The 21,306-nt window shown below is 43.7% G+C and overlaps 3 protein-coding genes across 5 annotated transcripts in view; 1 reads left to right on the forward strand and 2 right to left on the reverse strand.

The window, feature by feature from the left end:
- Positions 1-2,941: 2,941 nt before the first annotated feature.
- Positions 2,942-16,298, forward strand: mylk5 (myosin, light chain kinase 5). Of its 3 annotated transcripts, XM_056579076.1 has the most exons (17): positions 2,942-3,509; positions 5,166-5,342; positions 5,736-5,888; positions 6,056-6,232; positions 7,205-7,240; positions 9,632-9,759; positions 10,084-10,240; positions 10,816-11,136; positions 11,261-11,366; positions 11,955-12,158; positions 12,884-13,101; positions 13,220-13,343; positions 13,591-13,743; positions 14,184-14,313; positions 14,427-14,514; positions 14,900-15,040; positions 15,465-16,298. In XM_056579076.1, exons 1-17 carry the CDS (start codon positions 3,341-3,343, stop codon positions 15,668-15,670), a joined length of 2,688 nt encoding a protein of 895 aa, XP_056435051.1. In that variant the 5' UTR covers positions 2,942-3,340; the 3' UTR covers positions 15,671-16,298. The 3 variants fall into 3 exon arrangements, with proteins under 3 accessions (XP_056435051.1, XP_056435061.1, XP_056435069.1); XM_056579086.1 differs by lacking the exon at positions 7,205-7,240; XM_056579094.1 differs by lacking the exons at positions 2,942-3,509; positions 5,166-5,342; positions 5,736-5,888; positions 6,056-6,232 and adding an exon at positions 6,813-6,898.
- Positions 16,118-17,346, reverse strand: LOC130372954 (complement C1q-like protein 2). The gene is made up of 3 exons (XM_056579120.1): positions 17,097-17,346; positions 16,879-17,019; positions 16,118-16,496 (listed from the first exon to the last, which is right to left on the reverse strand). The coding sequence occupies exons 1-3, from the start codon at positions 17,284-17,286 to the stop codon at positions 16,216-16,218; spliced, it is 612 nt and encodes a 203-aa protein (XP_056435095.1). The 5' UTR covers positions 17,287-17,346; the 3' UTR covers positions 16,118-16,215.
- A 3,080-nt stretch (positions 17,347-20,426) lies between these two features.
- The window catches only part of LOC130372947 (complement C1q-like protein 2), a 1,254-nt gene continuing 374 nt past the window's right edge, over positions 20,427-21,306 (reverse strand). The window contains exons 2-4 of the mRNA XM_056579109.1: positions 21,173-21,306; positions 20,959-21,099; positions 20,427-20,830 (exon numbers count right to left, since the gene is read on the reverse strand). The exon at positions 21,173-21,306 is cut by the window's right edge and continues 113 nt beyond it. Of these exons, the coding sequence (XP_056435084.1) occupies positions 20,550-20,830; positions 20,959-21,099; positions 21,173-21,306 (556 nt within the window). The 3' untranslated portion in view covers positions 20,427-20,549. The remainder of the gene's footprint in view (positions 20,831-20,958; positions 21,100-21,172) is intronic.

The raw sequence follows: 21,306 nt of genomic DNA on the forward strand, positions 1-21,306 counted from the left end.
TCGTTTATGAGAGGCCCCTTTATTTATGCTGCAAGAAAGAGTGACATTTATCTGTGTCCATTTGTTCAACCTGGTCTCAATCGTATAGTGGTGTAATGGAGAGGGAATGAATATAGAAAAAATAATATGAAATGCATGTTACAAATTTAACCTCTAGGTGGTGCCATTGATATCAAACTTAATTTCACTAACACTGAAAAAAAAGCGAATTTACGGAAGAGGATTAGGGTCACATGAGATTTCAGACTTCTGAGATTAAAGTCAGAATATTGAGAATAAAGTCAGAATTCCGAGAATAAAGTCAGATATCTGAGAATAAAGAATTCTAGGTTTGTAGTGGTTGATCTTAGCGTTTTTGCCCCATTCACTTTTAATATTAACGGTAAGACCTTTTGAATATTATATATAGACTTTAAAACAAATAAGTACAAATTTTGGCACAGTCTGTACCTGCATAATAGAGCTTGCATTTACAATGTTTGAGTGGTGCATTTCAGAGATATGTTTAACATTAGGCCAGACTTGGCAGTTGCTGATGGTGCTCATGGTCTCTTTGGCCCATTTGTATATCAATTGGTTCATATCTGTCTGTTGTAGCTGTCTCAGTATGGGCTGATAGGAAGTAAATTGATCTGTGCCTGAAATTATCTAATACATTTGAAGACACTGTAGAGAATTGCCTTTCTTCACAACAATAAAAGGAGCGGAACTCGCACACCATGTAGCCCATGCAACAATTATTTTTTTTAATTGCATAAAAGTGTAAAAAGCTACCCAAAGTGCATTCAAAACGTTTTCAGTCCCAATCAGACCATGTTCAGTGCAAACATACAAAGGTAAAATACTTCCTTATATAGACTACGCCAAGTTGGTGGCAGACATGTCAATCAAAAGGTCAGGTAGGTTGACGTGTTGACTAGACATTTTAAAAGGCACCGCTCACCTATTTTCACTTTTCTTGACAACATACACGGCCGAGCTGACGCCTGAACTGTATCAGGCCTGTAGCAAGTGTGACAAAGCAGGAAGTGAAGGAGATTGGGGCCCACTTCCTTAATACACAGCATTGTTTTTATCTAGCCGATAAACATTTAACCTTGGTGACAAGGGGCAGACGTAAAATGATTTTTCTAATCGCCGTCTCCCCTACCCACCTATCTATTGTACATTGTCAGTGTCCCCGTCGACTTTAATTACAACTTTAGGTTGTGTGGTGGCAATGGTTTAATAGTTTCAATGAGCCCTCAATTATCCAGTTTTTCTTAATTAAATGCATTTGGATAGCAAAACATGTTGCTATTGTTCACGGCATGCCGTCGAACTAGATCTTCTGTCTGTGTTGCTTTGCACTGTGTCAGTGACAGTGTATTGTTGTACGTAATGATTTAGCATAACTGCCATTTACTCATGGAACTATTAGCCGAACAAGCTTAATGGCCTTGATTAACCCATTCCTGGAGGATTTGATCATCAAGTAATGAATAACCAGCAACTAACCAACTATGGCCAATTACTCCTAATACAGTCAAATTGAAAAACACATGATAACACAATTCATTTTTATTATGATTATTAAATGTGTGAGTAGGTTTGTGTTTGCACACTTTGTATTTAAAAAAATGCTGTTATCTTGTGAATGTTTAGCATAACTCTGTTACGTCGGGATACTGGCTCAGTACTGTCTCTCTCAAAATCTCATTTGTGATGATGATGGAATTCAAAGTGAAAAGCGGAATTGAGAAGAAGTCTTGAGATAGCAATCACAAATAGGCCTGCCTCTACATGTCCAAATATGAACCACCATCCAATAGACGACACAGTCTTCAAATAAAAAAATATTCTATTGTCATGAACTGTAAAGATCTAAACGGTCAAGTAGTAGTAGTAGTAGTAGTGGTGGTAGAAGCTTGCATGAATAGTAGTATAGCCTACCTAAAGAATCACTTAGGGATTGTTAAGTGATCAAACATTGTCTGTCAGCAGCATGTGAAGCCTTGCAGTAAACTTGTTTAAAGTAGGAATTTCTCTTATCTTCAACTGAACTAAAAGAGGGTTCTCTCCACTTTGTTTTGTCTGTGACCGGTGATGCATTATAGAGATCGCCGGCTGGCATGAGGAAGCAGAGGACGGACAGGCAAGGAATGTGTGCAGGCAAAGGGCTGAATAACTTAATTAACGCTGTTTGGAATGGTTGTTTTACCGTACTCTGATGCACCGATATGCAACAACCATTAGAGCTCATGATGGTGTTCATTTCTCGCCCCAATACGACCTTTGTATTGTTGTATACGTTTCTCACACTTTTCACAGGGAATACCCATTATACTGTAGTGAGCAGTCACAGGACTACTGATTTACACCCCATTTGCTAAACGTTCTGTGTAAGAAAGTTGATTGGCCTAGTACCTCCATTACCATGGACACAGCTTAAGCCATGTGTGGGGCGTAACTGCTTTCTCTCTCTTGAGGTGAATTAATGGGCTTGTTGGCCTACCAAAAGCTCATACTATTCTGTGCCACGAGGATGTTGCAGCTGTTACAAAGTTCAGTTTCGACAGTGTGACAGGCAGACAGAGATATGTGCCACAACACATTCGACAAACGCTACGACATTACGACCTTTGGCTGCCCAAAGAGTAGATAAGCCTCTTGTCCCGCACTGTATTGTTGGGTATTTATGCTTGTGTGTGTGAGTGCGTAATTGCATGGGTGTGGGTGGGTGTGTGTGTGTGTGTGTGTGTGTGTGTGTGTGTGTGTGTGTGTGGGGGGGGGTGTGGGGGTGTGTGTGAGGGTGTGTGGGGGGGTGGGGGTGGGGGGGTGTGGGTGTGTGTGTGTGTGTGTGTGTGAGTGAGAGAGAATGAGGGTGACAATGTTTGAGCGTGATTGCGGATGTGTTGTTTATTTAAATATTTGTGTGCAATCTGTCACCTGTCTCTACACCGCCCTGTGCGTCCTTAAGTGTATGTTTGAGCGATGCATCTGTTTGTCACTCAGCCCCCACAGCGGTGCCAGCAACCAGCTGTAGCCAGATGCAGTAGTTTGGGGGGGACATGCAGCAGAGATTTGTCATTTAGTGGAGGTGGAGTCATAGCTCAAAGGTACACATGTACGCACAAGGAACAGGGTGAGGACTCTAGGAGAGAAACCCATGGGTGATAACACACAGAGAGGAGGAGTGCAGTGAAAGGGGAAACAAGAGGAAGGGCTGCCGGGACAAAGAAGCCGTGAAACCGGCCATGCAGCTGTGAGCGAAAAAGGGGGAAAGAGAGTGGAAGTTTGATAAGTGTGTGTGTTGAGGAAGTGACAGTGTAAATATTTACTTCTGTGGAGACAGCCTGTCATGAACGGAGTCGACGGAAAGCAGAAGCCGCAGCCGCAGCACTATGTGTCCAGCTTCAGCATGGTCATCAAGCCCCCCGCAAGCACCCACAAAGAGGGGGCCGAAGGAGCCAGCACAACCAGGATCCCTGGTTTAAACGGTGTGGACACTAAAGGGATGGCTGGAGGAGGTAAGGGGCTAGCTCTGTGTTGGTGTATACGGGCTGCAGAGCTTACCGGGCATGGGTTTTTACACCACAAATTATGTTGTAGTGGGCAAGTTGGGACGTGAAAATTAATTGGGCTATGTTTGTTTTAATGGGGCAAGCCCGAGTCTACCGTTGTGTTGATTTTTCAAGCTGCAAAAAAATAACTAAAGTTCCTGATAACAAGCTATCTTGTTCTAATTGTTCTCATTTATATCGATTCTTTTTATGTAATGTATTTATTTATTGTAATGATGATGATCTATCGCTTTAGTATTTTGCATGAAAAAATAAACTACACTAAATATACATTTCCCACTTGCTACATATTTTGTGACCCTTTGGGTCTACCTTCAACTGAAAGTCTGTGTTAAGTCACAGTGACGGAGGGGGGTTGGTCGCGAGGGGATAGTGAAAGGGAGAGGTGAAGGGGTCAGGGTGAGACATGAGGTCTAAAGATCCACTGATAAGTCTATTTGCTGCAGGCAGTTTGTGTACTATGATCAACAATGCCATGGCATGATACTGTGATACCAGCAGGCCTGTTCTTAAAGTACTTTCACAATATGTGTATCCCATCTAGTACAACTCACGCTTTAAGGGTCTGAGAAAGGAGGAAATTATGGAATCTATATTCACTGTAACTTCTCATTCTTACATTCCCAGTTTGACGAGTATTTTCACTTCCAATTCTCTGCCGTTTGTTTATTGCGTGTGTGGTCTTGATTTAAGGTTTAATATTACAACAACATGTGTTTCACTAGTGCCTCAGGTAAGATAAGATCAGGGCATGCTTTAGTGTAAACTGATAAAGATCCAAGCTCTGATAAGCAGTTCCATAGAATAGCACTTTAGGACACTTCCACTGAAGTACTTGATCAAACTTCTAACCGTACATGTTGGGGATGACAGAGGAAACGAGCATTGTATCGTTTCCTTTTATAACACATAGCACCCAGAAGAGGTGCCATTAAACAATACAGAAATGTGACACGATTGGCTGGTTGTCCCTTAATTTAAGTTTACGTTCATTTTGTATGCCACATATTCCCGTAGGTCTCGTGGAAGCTAGCGTGCCTGTAAATGTAGAAATTATAGAAAAAAGAGTCTTAATAGGCTGGTGTCATGGAAATAATGGTGAAGGAGTCACTGGAGCCTTGACTTAGTTTGGCACCTGCGTTTATTAAGGACTTTCCCAGGTCCTCTGATACCCCCCCCCATTACTTTATTACGACTGAATGGGGCTTTCCCTATCAAAAATTTCAAACAATGAGAAGTTGGTGGAGCACACAGATGTAGAGAAAGCAAAAAGACAAAACAATTATAATACCAAAATGAAGTAAATGCAACTGTTAGCGAAGTCGGCTTACATTGTCTGAAGTTCTGTCCAGATAATAGTGTCTATAATGGAAAGTTATAAATCTCTAATCATAATGTTGAGGCGTCGACGAAAGTTGCAGTCAGACCCTTTCTTAATAGTTTATTTTTCCATTTGAACCATGTTTCAAATGTATGTTCATATAACATTTGAATATATATTTAAAGTTATATTTATCAAGGGCCAGTTGGTGTGTACAGCTTGGCAATACTTGGGGACAAAACAGAACGAGATTATGCCCTGTATCTCTGACCTTTTATCAGTTGGCCCGAATGGTTCCCACTGTGCTGGGTCCAGACACCTCGGCTCTCCCAGGAGTCCTGAGCCGCCCATTTTCCTGGGGCCGCTGCGAGACCTCTCTGTCGACGAAGGAACCGACATCACACTGAGCGGAATCATCTCTGGAACTCAGCCTATCAACATATCGTGGTTGCACAATGGTGAGCTATATAGGGTATATCCGCATCCACAAACGTTTCCCTTATGGATAAACATAAAAAACAAGCATTTCCTCTGAGCTCAGTACAGATTGTAGAACACTGTCACAGAACCAAGAGTTTGTTATTTACATGTCAAACCCAATACCAAATGGGAATTTGTAGAAAGGATTGCATACATCCAACAGGTTTTTAAAAATGATCCGAGCAAAGTATCAGCTAAATAGATTAATGAAGTAAAGTTTGTCAAACTAAATGGCTGCTGGCCAGCCTCTAGATACTGTTAAGAATGTGTAGATACAATACCATCACATTAGTGCAATCTGTACTGGTTAAAAAATATATAAATAGTTTGGGGAAATGATAGACAATTGGTGTTTGTCTTTGTCTGGGCAGGGGAAGTGGCCTATTTCGGAAAGTCTTTCAGTGATGGCCGAGTGGTGAGGTTTCTGGTGAAGGAATGTCTACCCGAAGATGCTGGAACCTACACATGCTTGGCAAAGAACAGTGCAGGCCGATCTTCTAGCTGTGCATCTGTTTCCGTCCAGGGTAAGAGAAGTCAGTTTGATGACAGTGAACACAGTGAGTCAATATGTGTAAACACAAACCTGTTTCGTGTTGCCTGTTTTATTGCAACACTTTTTTTTTTTTCGCTGAATTGTTACTCTATGTTGATTTTTGAATGACAGCTTTCAGGGTTTGCTCTTTTCTCCCAGACTTTGAAACTCTCTGCGGGGTGCGTGCTTCTGCGCCAGCCAAACTCTGCTCTCTCCCAGAGAGCGTTTCAGAAAACGGAGACGCGACAACATCTCCAAAGGGCATTGCACAGGACCTCAAAGGATCTTCTCTCGCTTCTAATGACCAGAGTCCAGGAGAAGATCCAAGAACTAATGGTACCAACATGAATGGGTTATTCTTTTCATATATTAATATTTAATGATCATAAGATGCTTTTATCCAAAGAGTCAGTTCAGCTCTAAACCGCAGACCGGTTAGGACATTTAGGGTTTAACTCGAAACCTTTATGCTGGGAGTCAATCGCCCCTAGCAACTACATCAAGCTATCTCCTATACCCCTATCCAATATATCCCTCCTATACTATGTGCTGTATAAACAGTAGACATATCTATCTATCCTGCAGCTTCATCCTATTGGTAAGGAGTTTAATGGCAAAGGGCTCAAGATAGCACAACGTGAAGTTAATTCTGGCAAAAACAGAAATGTCATCATATAAACGGCCAATTCAGTCATCCAAAACAAATTTGGCTCAGAAATGTGTTACTTCCTGCCTACTGCCGTGTTTTTAAAGAAAAAACAGCCGATTAGTTAATTGGCAACACATGCCACTTAACTATCTTAGGTCAAGAGAGCCATGCCCCCTCGTGTCTCTCCCTAACACTACAGTATAGTCCTTGCCAACTACACAGCCTTAAAGAGTACAGTGAGGTTACACAAATCTAGGGAAGAAGTATTGTGCAATGGACTAATATTCCTGCACAGGAAAAAACACAAAAAGCCAGGAAAGCAGCCCCCGATTTGTCTTGTTATCTTGATACAGGTAATCACACCACTTCCTCCATTCCCGTGTTTGGTGGTGCTTTGCTAGCCAGTGAATTATGTAAACAGGGTGCATGCTTCCCAAACAATGACCCATTGATGTGCCTCCTGAAAAACAAGCGTCCCGACACCATGTAAGGAAAGAGTCAAGTGTGTACAGAGATACAGTTTAGCAGAATGTTAGCTGTTATCTGCTAGCATGACAAGACAGGGAAGGCATTCTACCCCTCTAAATGCAAAGAGCACATATAGCCATGGATTGGCATTTGGCTTTCAGCGCAACACTGTGTGCATTCTCTTCCCACAGCGGTCATTCCAAAAAAGAGGTCAACATCGGGTAAAGGTGAGAACCACACATTTACAGGGAGTGGGAAGTACTTTTTTGAGTATAGTACAATCGTAAAATGTTGAACTACTTTACCTTGTACCTTGGCCTTCCTTTATTGGTGTTTTTCAGTACGTTTCTTTGGTGGTTTCAGTACTTTTTTTTCAGTATCATAGCTTTTTTTTTTGACACTGCTAAGCTGACCAGATTTCTGAAATGAAAACAGGGACGATTGATGTTTGGCAGTCCATGATGTTATTATTTCAGAAATTAAATTGGGAACATATTTGCATTTCGCCTATCATGGTAATTGTAGTTCTGTAGTAAAAGTTGGGCAGTGCACGCCAAATAGTTAACTTAAAGTGTTTTACGCTTTTGGTAAACCCGCAAAAAACAATTCAAAGTTGCTACTGGAATATGGAATCGTTGCTATTCAGCTTGTACATTGTGACGTCGTCACATTGCAAAGACCAACTCCCTTTTTGGAAGTAGGCCTAATGGAATATTCTTGGTAGTTATGGTGTTTTGGTTTAGTAATTGTGACATAAATAATTAATCATTATATTATTGTTGTATGAAATTGCCACAGCGCTTCACATGCAAAACATGGCAAACATTTATTTTGATAAGCCTAGGGTAAAGTATATTTAGCTTAGTTTAGGATTTTAAATTCCATCTCTTGAGGCAGCACAAAATGGAAGTATCTCCTTCAAAACATTGTAGTGCATTCTGAAGTACGAGACCTATGGTGTACTAGAACTATTCTTTACGATCAGTCGTGCCTACTTATGGTATAAAGTCGATAGACCCCAGTTTAGGGAGCTCGTGTCACAGCCGATCAGATTGACACAACTAAAATTACCAACTGTCTCGAAATGCAGTATTCATTAGCAAGCAAGATCCTTTAGCCATTTCAAAATCAAATTTAATATATTTTAAGAAGCAGAAAAGGGGTCATTTCCTGGGTCTGCTCCAGACATGGAAAGACCAGCGGAAACGGGGTCAGTCTTCTTTTAGGCACCCTTCGGTAATGATACTTACTAGTCAATTATTAGGCTAACCACAACAGCAACAACCCCTTTTCTTTCCACCATTTAACGTTTAACCAAAGGTTCTCGTCTTATCTCTTAAGGGTGGAATGTGCCTTTCACATGAAAGTATGAGGTCATGTGGATGAGTACTTGAACTTCAGTAATTAAACTTGTAAAGCTGTGGTATTATGTATCAAGTACTTTGATCCACAGATACTTAACTACCAATACTTAATATTAGTATGTTTAACAGAGGAGCAAACATTGTTTAAGCCTGTTAGCCTCTGGAGGTGGAGGTGTTTCAGATTCTTAAACTTAAGAATAGGATGATGGGTACGGCTACAAGAGCCACACCCGTCTTTCTCTCATCCACCTGTTGTTTCGACTAGGGGTGGCGCTGCTAGTTCCTTTGTTCACATTGTGTTGTCCATTTTGTTGCCATGGTTTCTGTCCGTATTGAATTCACAACCTGGCTCTCATGCATTGTGTCTTTGACTTCACATGTGTCATGTCAGCCATCAAACAACGTATTGTGTTCAGTAAAGTATGGGCCTAGCATAGGGCTCAGCCAGAGGAAGTTGTACAACTGGGTCAGTGGTTGTAGGTTTTTATATGATCAGGTTGATGAGGGCTAGGTAATTGCAAATGACATGTCCGATTCAATATAAATGTGCCACATTTTATATTATAGTGGTAGGCATGTGATGCTCGTGGCCCAAAGTATGTGTCATATGTGCCACTTGCTGTCCCAATGAGCAGCAGGTGTATGGGGAAAACACTACACTGATCTTTTTAACCACTTTCAAATCTGGACTCGGTTAATCTAAAGTACCCACTGTACCAACCCTCAAGTAAACAGTGCGGCTACGCTCAAACCATAGGCGTAAACAAACAAGAGGTTTATTCACGCCGTTTGTTTCGCAGCATGTCAACAAAGTATGTGTGTGTTTTTCTTGTAAAAAAACACATTTCAGGAAACGTACGCGAGTGCCATGGGTACTTTCAAGAAAAAAGATTCAACATTGGAAAGTCATGGTAACCGTGTGACTCCCTAGTGACATGGAGTTTGACCCCATAGTGACGTATGGTCAGACGTAGAGCAGGAGCTGCATGTGAAATAAAGTGGGGGTGGCTCAAATGAATAGTTAACAAACCTGGTCTGTTTTCCCTATGTCGATAACTACTGAAGCAATTGAAATAAAGTATGGTTAGATCAGTTTAATACAATTTATGATCCTATTTGAATATTGAATTCCATAAAGGTTTACTGTTGATTATCTGTGTCGGCCTGTATATAGGTCTGTCCTGTTTTAATATTGTGCTATATATTATAGTGATATGGCACTTATAGTAACTAGTTATCTTGTGCGTCTTACAGCTCCTGTTCTTCGGTTTGAAAAGCCACCCCAGCACGTCGAGGTAAAGACGGGAGAGTGTGCACGGCTGACGTGCGCATTCTCTGGCAGCCCACCCATAGTGACCTGTTGGATCAGAAACAAACTACAGGTGTGTGTGGGTGTGGGTGGGTGGGTGGGTCTACAAATTACACACGTCTCCCTTTCTGTTTAAGTACCGTATATACATCTCAATCTTTCACTCTAGAAATTTTGTTTACATAACTCTACATCTCTTTGCTTGCACTTTTGCTCAATCGCTCTTTCCACATTTCTTTCTCTCTTTTCCATTTTTTTCTCTCTTTACTGTACACATCCTGTTATTTCTCTCACACTCTTTATACACACAAATGTCACTCTTACTCACTCTTTCACTGAATCTCTCCATTTCACCCACCTTCTTTCCTTCATCTCTATACGTGCCACCCGTCTGTAGATAGAGGACACCGGAGCAGAGTTGTGGACTGAGAACAGTGCCCGGAGTAGCACGCTCGTCATAGCCGCGGCTGGACCTCGGCACACGGGACGCTACACTGTCCTGGTCCGCGACCGGAGAAGCTCCGCGCAGCATACAGTCACCCTCTCCGTTATAGGTAAGGAGCTGCTCCCCGATGCCCGTATGCTGTTTGACAGCATATGGCTGCCCTTGGTTATATCTGATACGCATGCAATGCAAAGCGCTGTATCAGCCATGCCACTGAGTTTATATATTGAATGACGCATGGAAGACTCTTAGTTGCCAATTCAGCAATATGGCATAAGTCAGTCAGTGATCTGGTGGTCTTTAGCTTATTTGGGTTTGATTTCAGGGAGAGTCCTATCCGATTGGTAGTTGGGGTATAGTAGTGGTGCTAAATTGGTAGTTGTGGGCAGGTAGTGGTTTTGATTCTTAGCTGTTATCGTGATGGACAAAAATGTGGTTGTGCAGGATTTCTAGTTCAGTGCAGGGATAAGCTGACGCCTAACATGTCCTCACCAGTAGAACCAACGCCCGGGTTGCCCGAGATGTTGTACTTGATATAAGCTATGGAGGTTTGATGAAAAATAAATGATGATGACGTTGTTGGGCATCACTAATGTTGATCAGCCACATGGATTTAGTTTCAGTTCAAGTAAAGTTTACATCTATATTTATGCGTGTCCTGTCCCCCCCCCCCACCAAAACCAGACACACTAGAGAAGCCCCAGCCGCCTGCGTCCGGCCCCGTGGTCTCCCTGGTCTCCCTGGGAGGAGCGGTGCTCTCTTGGTCGGGCCCCTGCTACGACGGCGGCAGCGCGGTGCTGGGCTACGTGGTGGAGGCCAGCAGCCGAGGCCCCGAGCCGGGGGACTGGAGTGAACTGAGTGACCGGTGTAAGAGCACCTCGTACAGGGTGAGCGCCGGCCAGCTGCCTCCCCAGACGGCCTGCCGCTTCCGAGTGAGGGCCTACAACGCGGTGGGGCTCAGCGAACCCAGCCCGGAGTCGCCGCCTGTCAACATGGAGCCCGCAGGTGAGCTCATGAGGAGGATGATGATGATGATGAGGAAGAAGTTCGGCTAACTCCTCACAATGACCTAAAACACGTGTATGTTAGAGCATAACGTTTAAAACATGGCGGCTCTGTTCATGTTCAGCCTCCGGCGGCCAAGTGGAGGAGCCGACCCCGGCGTACGCCCAGGTGACTGTCGACTGTGTCCACAAAGTGGCGGATCACTACACCGTGCTGGAAAAACTGGGAGTGTGAGTGGTTGCGAGGCGGCGAGATCTCAACCATATTCCTTACATGTCCTATCTGTCTTTTTTGTTTGAGTCCAATGTCTTTACATGCCACCTTAGCAAAACGAAAGAATCGCAAAGTTCAACAGTCAAGTGTGTCTAGCAGTGTTGTTTTTCCTCCGGGACTGAAACTCTGGGAACATGCCAGTACTGGATCAGTTCACTTTTGAGCCAACCTTGGAAAGGAAGCAGAAAGTCCTCCCACTCAATAAATGAGGTGCGGATAATACCCGCACCTCTCCCTGTGGCCCTGTTAGAAACATGTGCGTAACACATAATACGTCTTGCAGACAAGCCAAATTATACAAAGCAAGAACGTTTAACACGTTCAAGCACATTTGCTGCCAGACTGGCCGCATTGATCAGATTAAAGGAAACATTTTGGTTTTTTTTCAACCTTAAACGTTTCACAGAATATTTATATATATATATATATATATATATATATATATATATATATATACATATATGCATACATACACACACACGCAAGCATAGAATATGCATGAAATAAGCAACAAAATGACTAAACAGCATCTTCTTCTGTCTCAGTGGTAAATTTGGGCAAGTGTTCAAGCTGATGCACAAGGAAAGTGCACGCGAGTGTGCGGGAAAGTTCTACAAAGGCCGCCGGGCCAAGGAGAGGGAGGCCGCTCGCAAGGAGATTGAGTTGATGAACTTCCTGCACCACCCCAAGCTGGTGCAGTGCCTGGCCGCGTACGACCACAGGTCGGAGATGGTCATGGTGATGGAGCTGTGAGTACTTAGTTTTAAAGCATGCAATTCAAATTACTTTATTTTTCCGTTAGGAACATCAGATGTGGAGGAGCAGCAGGGTGTGTCCATACCCAACAGTACATACAATAAACAAAAGAAAAACACGCACACTCGCAAACATACACCATCAGCCCTGCAGAAAATAAAAATAAAAATCCTTGCCTAAGCCTAATAAATAAATAGTATTACCTCCATAGTGGAGGATGAATAAATAAATAATTTAAAAAGATTCCAGGTATTAAAACAAAAGGATACAGTTCAAGTTCATCCCGTAAGCTAGTGCTAGTGCTAGCACTAGCTAGTACCACCGAGGCAATGTGCCTTGCAGAGATCACCGGTTTAATTCTTAATTTGCATAGCAGTCGTTCCCTCTCTCGCTTTCAAACCACTTTCCTGTGTTTCTTCACTGTCCTGTCCATTACGGCACGGAATCTTTTAAGGAAAATACATTTTCATCATCATGACACACTATTTTCATTTAGCAGATGCTTGTAGTATTACTTCAGATGGAAGTCTTTTATGTAGCAGACAGGCGGCTAGGCATCTGGCACAAGGTTACCGACAGGGTAGACATGAATTATAAAACCCAGCACCTTTCAGCCAGGAGGCTGACATCCTTGGCACCAATGCAGTACATCATATGCACAATACAAATCATCATGCAGGACAGAAGCTAATCTCTGTGATAACCCGTACACCTGCAGCATTGCAGGGGGTGAGCTGTTTGAGCGCATCGTGGACGACAGCTTTGAGCATACGGAGGTGGCTAGCGTACGCTACATGCAGCAGATCCTGGAGGGAACGGCCTACATGCATCAGCAAGACATCATCCACCTGGACCTGAAACCCGAAAACATTGTGTGTGTCGACCATACGGGCACCGCCATTAAAATAATTGACTTTGGGCTAGCCAGCAAGCTAGGTAAATAAATAAAATATGCATGAACCAAAATTCAATGCTAAATGGACTCCCACCACTTGATAATTGTGGTTCTCGTGTATATGTCTTTGTAGTGGATTCATGCGTCTTTTGATTCCAGATCCTAAGGTACCTCTCAAGGTAATGCATGGGACCCCTGAGTTTGTGGCCCCAGAAGTGATTAACTATGAACCCGTGGGTATGGCCACAGACATGTGGAGCATTGGAGTCATCTGTTACATCCTGTAAGTAATTGATAGCACATTAGTTGTCTTTACTAATTTTACTTTACTTGTATTACTTTCTCTTGCTGGTGTCTCCAAATGGCCTACCATAGCTTTAAGTAGCCACCTCCTGTATTGAACTTGGTTTTCACATGAATCGTCATATCTATATCACCACCTAGTGGAGGGAAGTTGCTTTGTGGAGGTGAGTCAATGTAACAGCAAGCTGTTTTATGTGCCCATATATGGTGTGTGCGTGTGTGTGCAGACTGAGCGGTGAGTCTCCGTTCCAGGGGGGCAGCGACGCGGAGACCCTAGCATTGGTCACCTCGGCCCAGTGGGAGTTTGATGAGGAGAGCTTCGAGGAGATCAGTGATGATGCCCAGGGATTCATCAGCGCCCTGCTCAACAAGGCTCCCAGGTGCGTGACCGTCGGCCTAAAGCAGTCTGACCCCCTGCCCGCTCATCGAAACTCTGTCCCTCGATTTGTAGAACGTGGCCATCGCCATGAGAAAGGGTCAGAGGTTTGACCACCCATGCCAGGATGTCTTTGAAGGTATTTTGGATAAAGGCATCCACCGAATGTATTTAGACACCGGTCACCGGTCACTTGGTGACATTTTAATCTATTATTTTATTATTATTATCCAGCACCCAACACTCACATGGGAAGTTGGCATCTGCGATTTAGTGGACACTATTAGGCCCCCCTGCTCAGCTGCAGTTTGCCGGCACCACCACCACCACCACCATCACAAACCGGATCGAGCCAAACTTACCGCTCTGTGTAAATGCTAATCGTGCCATGAGGACCACCACTCTCTGCCATGGACACTAAATGCATATCACTGCCCATGCCAGGCGGCGCCTCTCTGCCCAGGAGGCTCTGGCCCACCCCTGGATTGCGGCGTCTAACTGCACAGACCCCAGCAACGCCAAGAGCCTGCCGAAGAACAAGATGAAGAAGTTCCTGGCCCGCCAGAAGTGGAAGGTGTCCCAAATTTTCATATCCCACATGTCCCACAGATGTATATATTTATTTATCATCTTCATTGTGTGTTGGACGAGGTTGTTGAAATTTGAATTATTTTGTTTTACTTGTAGAAAGCAGGCAAGGCCATGCTGGCTCTGAAGAGAATGGCGCTGTTATCCAAGCCAGACAGCTCTTCGTCTCTGGTCAGTCCCGGCGAGGGTAAGGCTGTCCCCTCGCTGTCTACATCCCCCCTTCTACAAGTCTAATTTCTCTTCTCAAAGTCTCGCCTTTCTCCTAAAAGTGTCATCTCTCTTCTCACTACTCAAAGTCTCTAATCTCTCTTCTCACTGCTCAAAGTCTAATCTTTCTTCTCCCTACTCTGTTTTATCTGTTATTGCTTCTCGAAAGTCATCTTTCGTCTCCGTTCTGTGTCTATCATCTGTCCTTCTCTTCTCAAAGACTCTTCTTGAACTCTCACCTCTCCACTGCAAGACTCATCTCGGCCCCTCATCTAGAAGTCTCCCATCTCAAAGTTGAGCACATCCCAAATGTGTCCTGAAAACCGATTTTGTTCCTCTTCCTGTGCTTCAATCTCCTCTCCCAGAATCACCTTTGACCCCTGAGGCCGAGCACGCCTTCCTGTCCCTGGAGCACAAGATGCAGGGCCCCCCCCGGTTCTCACAGGGCCTGGAGGACCAGGCGGTGTCTGAAGGGGCCACCGGCCGTCTCTCCTGCCACCTGACAGGTACTGCACACGGGGCCAGTGACGACGTAGTCTTTCTATTTATGTGAAGTCTCGCTCAATAATGGCGCATGATTCACTTGAACTTTTGTTCCTCAATCTGCTGTAGGTACGTTTTCAGAGTTGGAAAGAGTGCAAGGTTGAGATTGTTTTAATTTCCCTGCTCCCTCCCTATGTTTCTCCTCCTTCCCTGTGTTTGTGGTACATGTCACACACCTGTGATTTACAGGACGGAGAGATACCTGAACCAATCAGGGCAGAGATACCCCGATTGGCCACAATTCGAATTTTTTAAAATGATATTGGCTTATAAAGAGGCAGGATTGCAAAAAAGGGTATGACCAAATGAAAAAGGCCATGCACTGCGATTACCACAGATAAATGAACATGGGTGACTAGCTTCCAATGCGATTCGATACCACTACAGGCTACCCTGACCCGGAAGTGGTGTGGCTGTGCGGGTCGGTGCCGGTGGCGGAGACGGCCCGGGTTCAGATCGAGTACGAGGAGGACGGACGCTGCACCCTGGTGATTGCCCCGGTGGGCCCTCAGGACACCAACGTTTACACATGCAGGGCCACCAATGACCACGGGGAGGCACTGTGCTCCGCCAAACTCATTGTGAGCGAGTAGCTGACTCGAGTGGCTTGAACGCAAGGGCACATATTGCTTGGTCATAGTCGAAGTCCGTAGATCTTTGCTGGTGGGATATTCTGCTGCTTTTGCTGATATTTTGATTTCTTCAAACATTCCAGATGATGTCCTTTGGCGTGTCTTGACACAAATGTGAACCCCAATATTTCGTGAAGTGGTATTTAGGCCTACTATAGATGTTGATGTCATGCTGTATATAATGGGGCCGGCAATGCGAAAGAATTGTCTGTATTTTTTTTTTATAGAGTATGTATAGAATCTTGTAACCTAGCTCACAGTAAAGTAGTCTTAAATCTATCCATCTTTGTGTGTTGGTCTAATAATGTAGCCAACTTGCACCTACTCATGCGGCCTTCGTTTTTCGCTCTTTGGCTCGCTGACAACTGCCCCAACGTCTTCTCCACAAAAAACAATAATGCAATAATAAAGAGTTCTTATAGATTTATTAAATGTGGTTCGGATTATTAGAAAAAAAAAATATGAAATGTTTTTACAGATGAACAAAATCCAGTCAACAATTTGATTCACATGGGAGAAAGCAGGAAACCGCTAAAAGTGTTCAGGTGCGATTGACCGTCGTTTAATGTCCTGTTCGGTTCAAGCATTACGCTAACGCTCTCTCCCACCCCCATCGGTAAGACCACTGCGTTGCTGCCCGTGTCATACCCAAAGTACCCCTTGACGTCCCACAGGCACACCACAAACGTATTGTTCTTCCAGATGCATGCTACAGAGTTGGGGGTGCCGCTGGTGAACATGGTGAAGCGAAAGAAATACAGCCCCCTGACTTGAGCGGTGAACGTGCCTGCCAAATGATTACAAATGATTAATTTAGAAAACAATTAGTTTTCAATTATTATTTACAAATACACATGTATATACACTTCATTTTACTTGCACATACACACTACTCCATTTTACTTACACACGGACACACTATTTTACTTGCACACATTTTACTTGCACACCGATTATTGTACTTGCACACAAGCACACACACTATCTTACTTAAACACACTGATTATTGTATTTACACACACATTCAGATTGTTGTATTTACACACACACACAACCTATACTTACACACATACACAGATTATTTTACTAACACACACACTCTCACTCCATTTGACTCACGCACTCACTCCATTTAACCTTCTCCCTCACTCACGAATGAGCACACCTACCTGTTGTAGGGTTGTAGCCATTGCCAACGTTTGCAAAGACCTTCCTGTATGGCAGTATCGTACGGTAAGGAAAAGGCCCGTAGTCTCCGGGTGTAGTAGCCTCATCCATCAGGGCAACAGAAAAGGCTATTACAGGCGGGGCTGGGGGCAGGAATAGCAATGGGAAATCGGTCTCAAAATCAAAGGCAATTGACCAATTCATAGTGGTCACACGTTACCTCCAATCAGGCTCTTGAGATGCGACACCTCCTTCTCACTGGATTCCAACCTTCTCTCCAGGGCTGCCAGTCTCTCCTCCTGTGACATTGAGGTCAGTCGGTTGGTCCCGTTATCTTCAAAGGAAACCTGTGCCTCCAAAAGGCCCAAGCACATGGCCAGAAGCAGCACTGAAAGCCTTTTCATGCTCATGCTTCTGTGTTCTCTCTGCTCCTCTCCCCTCTACCTTTATAGACCTGCGTCAGACACACTGTCAAATACGGTCTTTGGGAAAGAACTGATATCTGCGGTAGACTTTGTACTACTCAGTCGGCTGATTGGGGCAAGTTCCAACATACCCCCACCCATTTATACAGTGACCCCTCAAAGTATGAGTGGTAAGGAACTTCATCTTGTGTTTCTCCCAATGTCTGTCATTGCCTACAATTGCTTTTTAGTTTGCTAAAGATAAATGGGCTATAGCAACGTGTACTGTGAACCTTTCACATGTTCATATTTTTCCGATGTCCTTTGGTGTTTGTCTTCACCAAAATGTGAACCCCAACATAGTGCAAAGTGGTATTTACCAGATAGATGGCAATGACATGCTGTATATATTGAGCCACCAATGCTAAAGCATTTTCTGTATTTATATCTGTAGTGTTTGTATAGTATCTTGTTACCTTGCTCGCAGTAAAGTAGTCTTGAATCTGTCTGTTTGTGTGTGGCGGTCTAATGTAGCTAACTTACACCTACATTATGTGGAAGTTGGCTACCTCCTGTAGCCAACTTCCACATAATGTAGCCAACTTCCAACTACCTTCATGCAGCCTTTGTTTTAGCTCTTTGGCTCCCTGACAACATGTGCCCCAACGTCTGCTCCACAAAAATAAATCATTCATGATGTGTATTTATTTTTATTATTATTATAATGTTATGGGAGCAAAGTCCAGCTAACATTTGATTCACCTGGGAAACAGCAGGAAACCGCTAAAAGTGTTTAAGTGCGACTGATTGTCATTGACTGTCCTCTTCGCCTCAATCGTTACGGTAACGCGGTCTCCCAACCCCTTCTGTAAGACCACGGCGTTGCTGACGGAGACAAACCCAGCATGCTCCTTGACGTCCCACAGGCACACCTCCAACACATTGTTCTTCCAGACGCATGCTACAGAGCTCGGGGTGCCACTGGTGAACATGAGGAAGTGAAAGAATTACATGCCCCTGACCAGAGCGGTGTACATGCCTGCCAAAATAATGCAAATTGTTATTAAGAGAACGGTTTATATTATTTGGTTGAATTTTTCTTTTTTTTTACAAACACGAATCACATGCATACACACCTGTTCTCACTCCATTTGACTCACTCACTCACTTGCACACACATGAGCACACCTACCTGTTGCAGGGTTGTAGCCATTGACAACGTTTGCAAAGACCTTCCTGTATGGCAGGGATGGGGAACTGGCGGCCCGCGGGCATGTGGCCCGCGGCCCGCATGCCCACTCAGCCTGCACATAAAAAAAAAAAATAATAATAATTGATCGAGTTACAGAAAACTCGTTCAAGAAAGATGAGAAGAATTCATAGAATTCAAAGGCAAACCCATGCGTCTAGTTTGCTTAGAAGCGATATCAGTCACTAAAGATATCCACTTAAGTCGCCACTACAACTACTACAACTGCTTGTTGGGTTTGAGTTCATTGAGTTGTTGCACTTAATGTTGGGCCACGGTTTTTCAGTTTTTTGACTTCATTGAATGATGATGTATGTGAGCCCTTTGCACTGATAAAAATACTGACCATTCATGTGGCTGTTTGAGCATGGAAAACATGAAATTAATGTATGTTGGTTCAATTAACATACCGTACATAGGTTATGATTCTGGACGATTTTTTAGGTAGTGGCCATCGCCAAAATGCACCAGAACACAGGAAATCATCTACCAAATTCAAAATTATGTAGCTTCTCTCAGCTCACGTATAGTTGAAGTGTGCAGTCATGTGGCCCTCCGATGGTTATGATAAAAAATGTGGCCCTCTTTATCATGAAAGTTGCCCATCCCTGGAGTAGCTTCATCATCACTGCCAGCTGACATCAAACGCCTTGCTAGAGAAAAACAGTTCCAGCCATCACATTAGGTGAGTCTAGAAATGCAGCAAACATGAGGCTTAGTAACACAGCAGTTATAGACTTTTTTTGTCTTTTTTTTCATCTTTAGTTATGTGTTCATAATGGTACGGCCCTCTGAGGACTTTGGAAAAATTGAAATGGCCCTTGATGTGAAAAAGGTTCCCCACCCCTGCTGTATGGCATCATCGTAAGGTCCGGGAAAGGCCCATAGATTCCAGGTTAAGAACCCCCATCCATCAGGGCAACAGTAAAGGCTGCTCAAGGCTGGGCTTGGGGCAGGAATAGGCAATCAGGAAATCAACAATACATAGTTGTCACGTTTTACCCTCACAAAGGCTCTGGAGACGCGCCAGCTCCTGCTCACTGGACTCCAACTTTATCTCCAGGGCTGCCAGGGTTAGGTCTCTCCTCCTGTGACATTGAAGTCAGACGGCTAGTTCCATCATCGTTCTTAGAAACCTGTGCTTCCAAAAGGTCCTAGTATATGGCCAGCAGCAGGACTGAAAACCTTCTCATGCTCATGCTTCTGTTCTGTGTGCTCTGTTTTTTATAGAACAGAAGCCCCTCTGCTTTTATAGACATGCGTCGAGACTGTCTATGATGGTATTTTGGAATGATCTAATATTTGCAGGAGACTTTGTACTTCTCAGTCAGCTGATTGGGGCCAACTCCAACATACCCCCATCCATTTATACAGTGACCTCTAAAAGTAAGGAACTTCATCTTGTGTTTTCTCTCAATGTCTGTCATTGCCTACAATTGCTTTTTAGTTTGCTAAAGATAAATGGGCTATAGTAACATGTACTGTGAAACTTTATCACATGTACAAATATTTCCGATGTCCTCTGGTATTTGTCTTCACAAAAATGTGAACCCCAACATAGTGCAAAGTGGTATTTACCATAGATAGATGGCAATGACATGCTGTATATATTGAGCCACCAATGCTAAAGCATTTTCTGTATTTATTTCTAAAGTGTTTGTTTAGAATGTTGTTACCTCGCTCACAGTAAAGTAGTCTTGAATCTATCTCTGTGTGTGGTGGTCTAATAATGTAGCCAATTTACACCTAATAATGAAGCCAACTTACACCTACATTATGTGGATGTTGGCAACTTCCTGTAGCCAACTTCCACATAATGTAGCCAACTTACACCTAACTTCATGCAGCCTTTGTTTTAGCTCTTTGGCTCGCTGACCTCATGCCCCAACGTCCGCTCCACAAAAAAAAACACATTTAATAAAGACTTTTTATAGATTTATTATATGTGGTTCGGATTATTGCAATTTTTTTTTTCAGTAAATGTTTTTGCAGATTAACAAAAGCCAGTCAACAATTTGATTCACATGGGAAAAAGCAGAAAACCGCTAAAAGTGTTTAGGTGCATTTGACCGTCGTTTATTGTCATGTTCGGCTCAAGCATTACGCTAACGCTCTCTCCCACCCCCATCGGTAAGACCACTGCGTTGCTGCCCGTGTCTGCCCCAATGTACCCCTTGACGTCCCACAGGCACACCACAAACACATTGTTCTTCCAGATGCATGCTGCAGAGTTAGGGGTGGCACTGGTGAACATGGTGAAGCGAAAGAAGTACATCCCCCTGACGTAAGCGGTGAACGTGCCTGCCAAATGAATACAAATTATTAATTTAGAAAACGATTTGGTTTCAATTGTTATTTACAAACACACACGCACATACACTTACTTTTACTTGCACATTTGCTTCTCACTCGCGAATGAGCACACCTACCTGTTGCAGGGTTGTAGCCATTGCCAACGTTTGCAAAGACCTTCCTGTATGGCAGCATCGTACGGTAGGCAAAAGGCCCGTAGTCTCCGGGTTTAGTAGCCTCATCCATCAGGGCAACAGAAAAAGCTATTGCAGGCGGGGCTGGGGGCAGGAAAAGTAATGGGAAATCAGTCTCAAAATCAAAGGCAAATGACCAATTCATGTCACACTTTACCTCCAATCAGGCTCTTGAGATGTGACACCTCCTTCTCACTGGATTCCAACCTTCTCTCCAGGGCTGCCAGTCTCTCCTCCTGTGACATTGAAGTCAGTCGGTTGGTTCCGTTATCTTCAAAGGAAACCTGTGCC

This window comes from Gadus chalcogrammus, chromosome 2 (genome assembly GCF_026213295.1).
Source record: "Gadus chalcogrammus isolate NIFS_2021 chromosome 2, NIFS_Gcha_1.0, whole genome shotgun sequence".
Taxonomy (NCBI): Eukaryota; Metazoa; Chordata; class Actinopteri; order Gadiformes; family Gadidae; genus Gadus; species Gadus chalcogrammus.

Bases quoted from the DNA above. Each gene is read 5' to 3' on its own strand.
- mylk5 (XM_056579076.1), top strand. From the start codon at position 3,341: ATGAACGGAGTCGACGGAAAGCAGAAGCCGCAGCCGCAGCACTATGTG. The intron at 13,102-13,219 runs GTAAATAAATAA...TTTTGATTCCAG, and splicing joins TGGGCTAGCCAGCAAGCTAG to ATCCTAAGGTACCTCTCAAG. The intron at 13,344-13,590 runs GTAAGTAATTGA...GTGTGTGTGCAG, and splicing joins GGAGTCATCTGTTACATCCT to ACTGAGCGGTGAGTCTCCGT.
- LOC130372954 (XM_056579120.1), bottom strand. From the start codon at position 17,286: ATGAGCATGAAAAGGCTTTCAGTGCTGCTTCTGGCCATGTGCTTGGGC. The intron at 17,020-17,096 runs GTAACGTGTGAC...TCCTGCCCCCAG, and splicing joins TCTCAAGAGCCTGATTGGAG to CCCCGCCTGTAATAGCCTTT. The intron at 16,497-16,878 runs GTAGGTGTGCTC...ATCATTTGGCAG, and splicing joins TGGCTACAACCCTACAACAG to GCACGTTCACCGCTCAAGTC.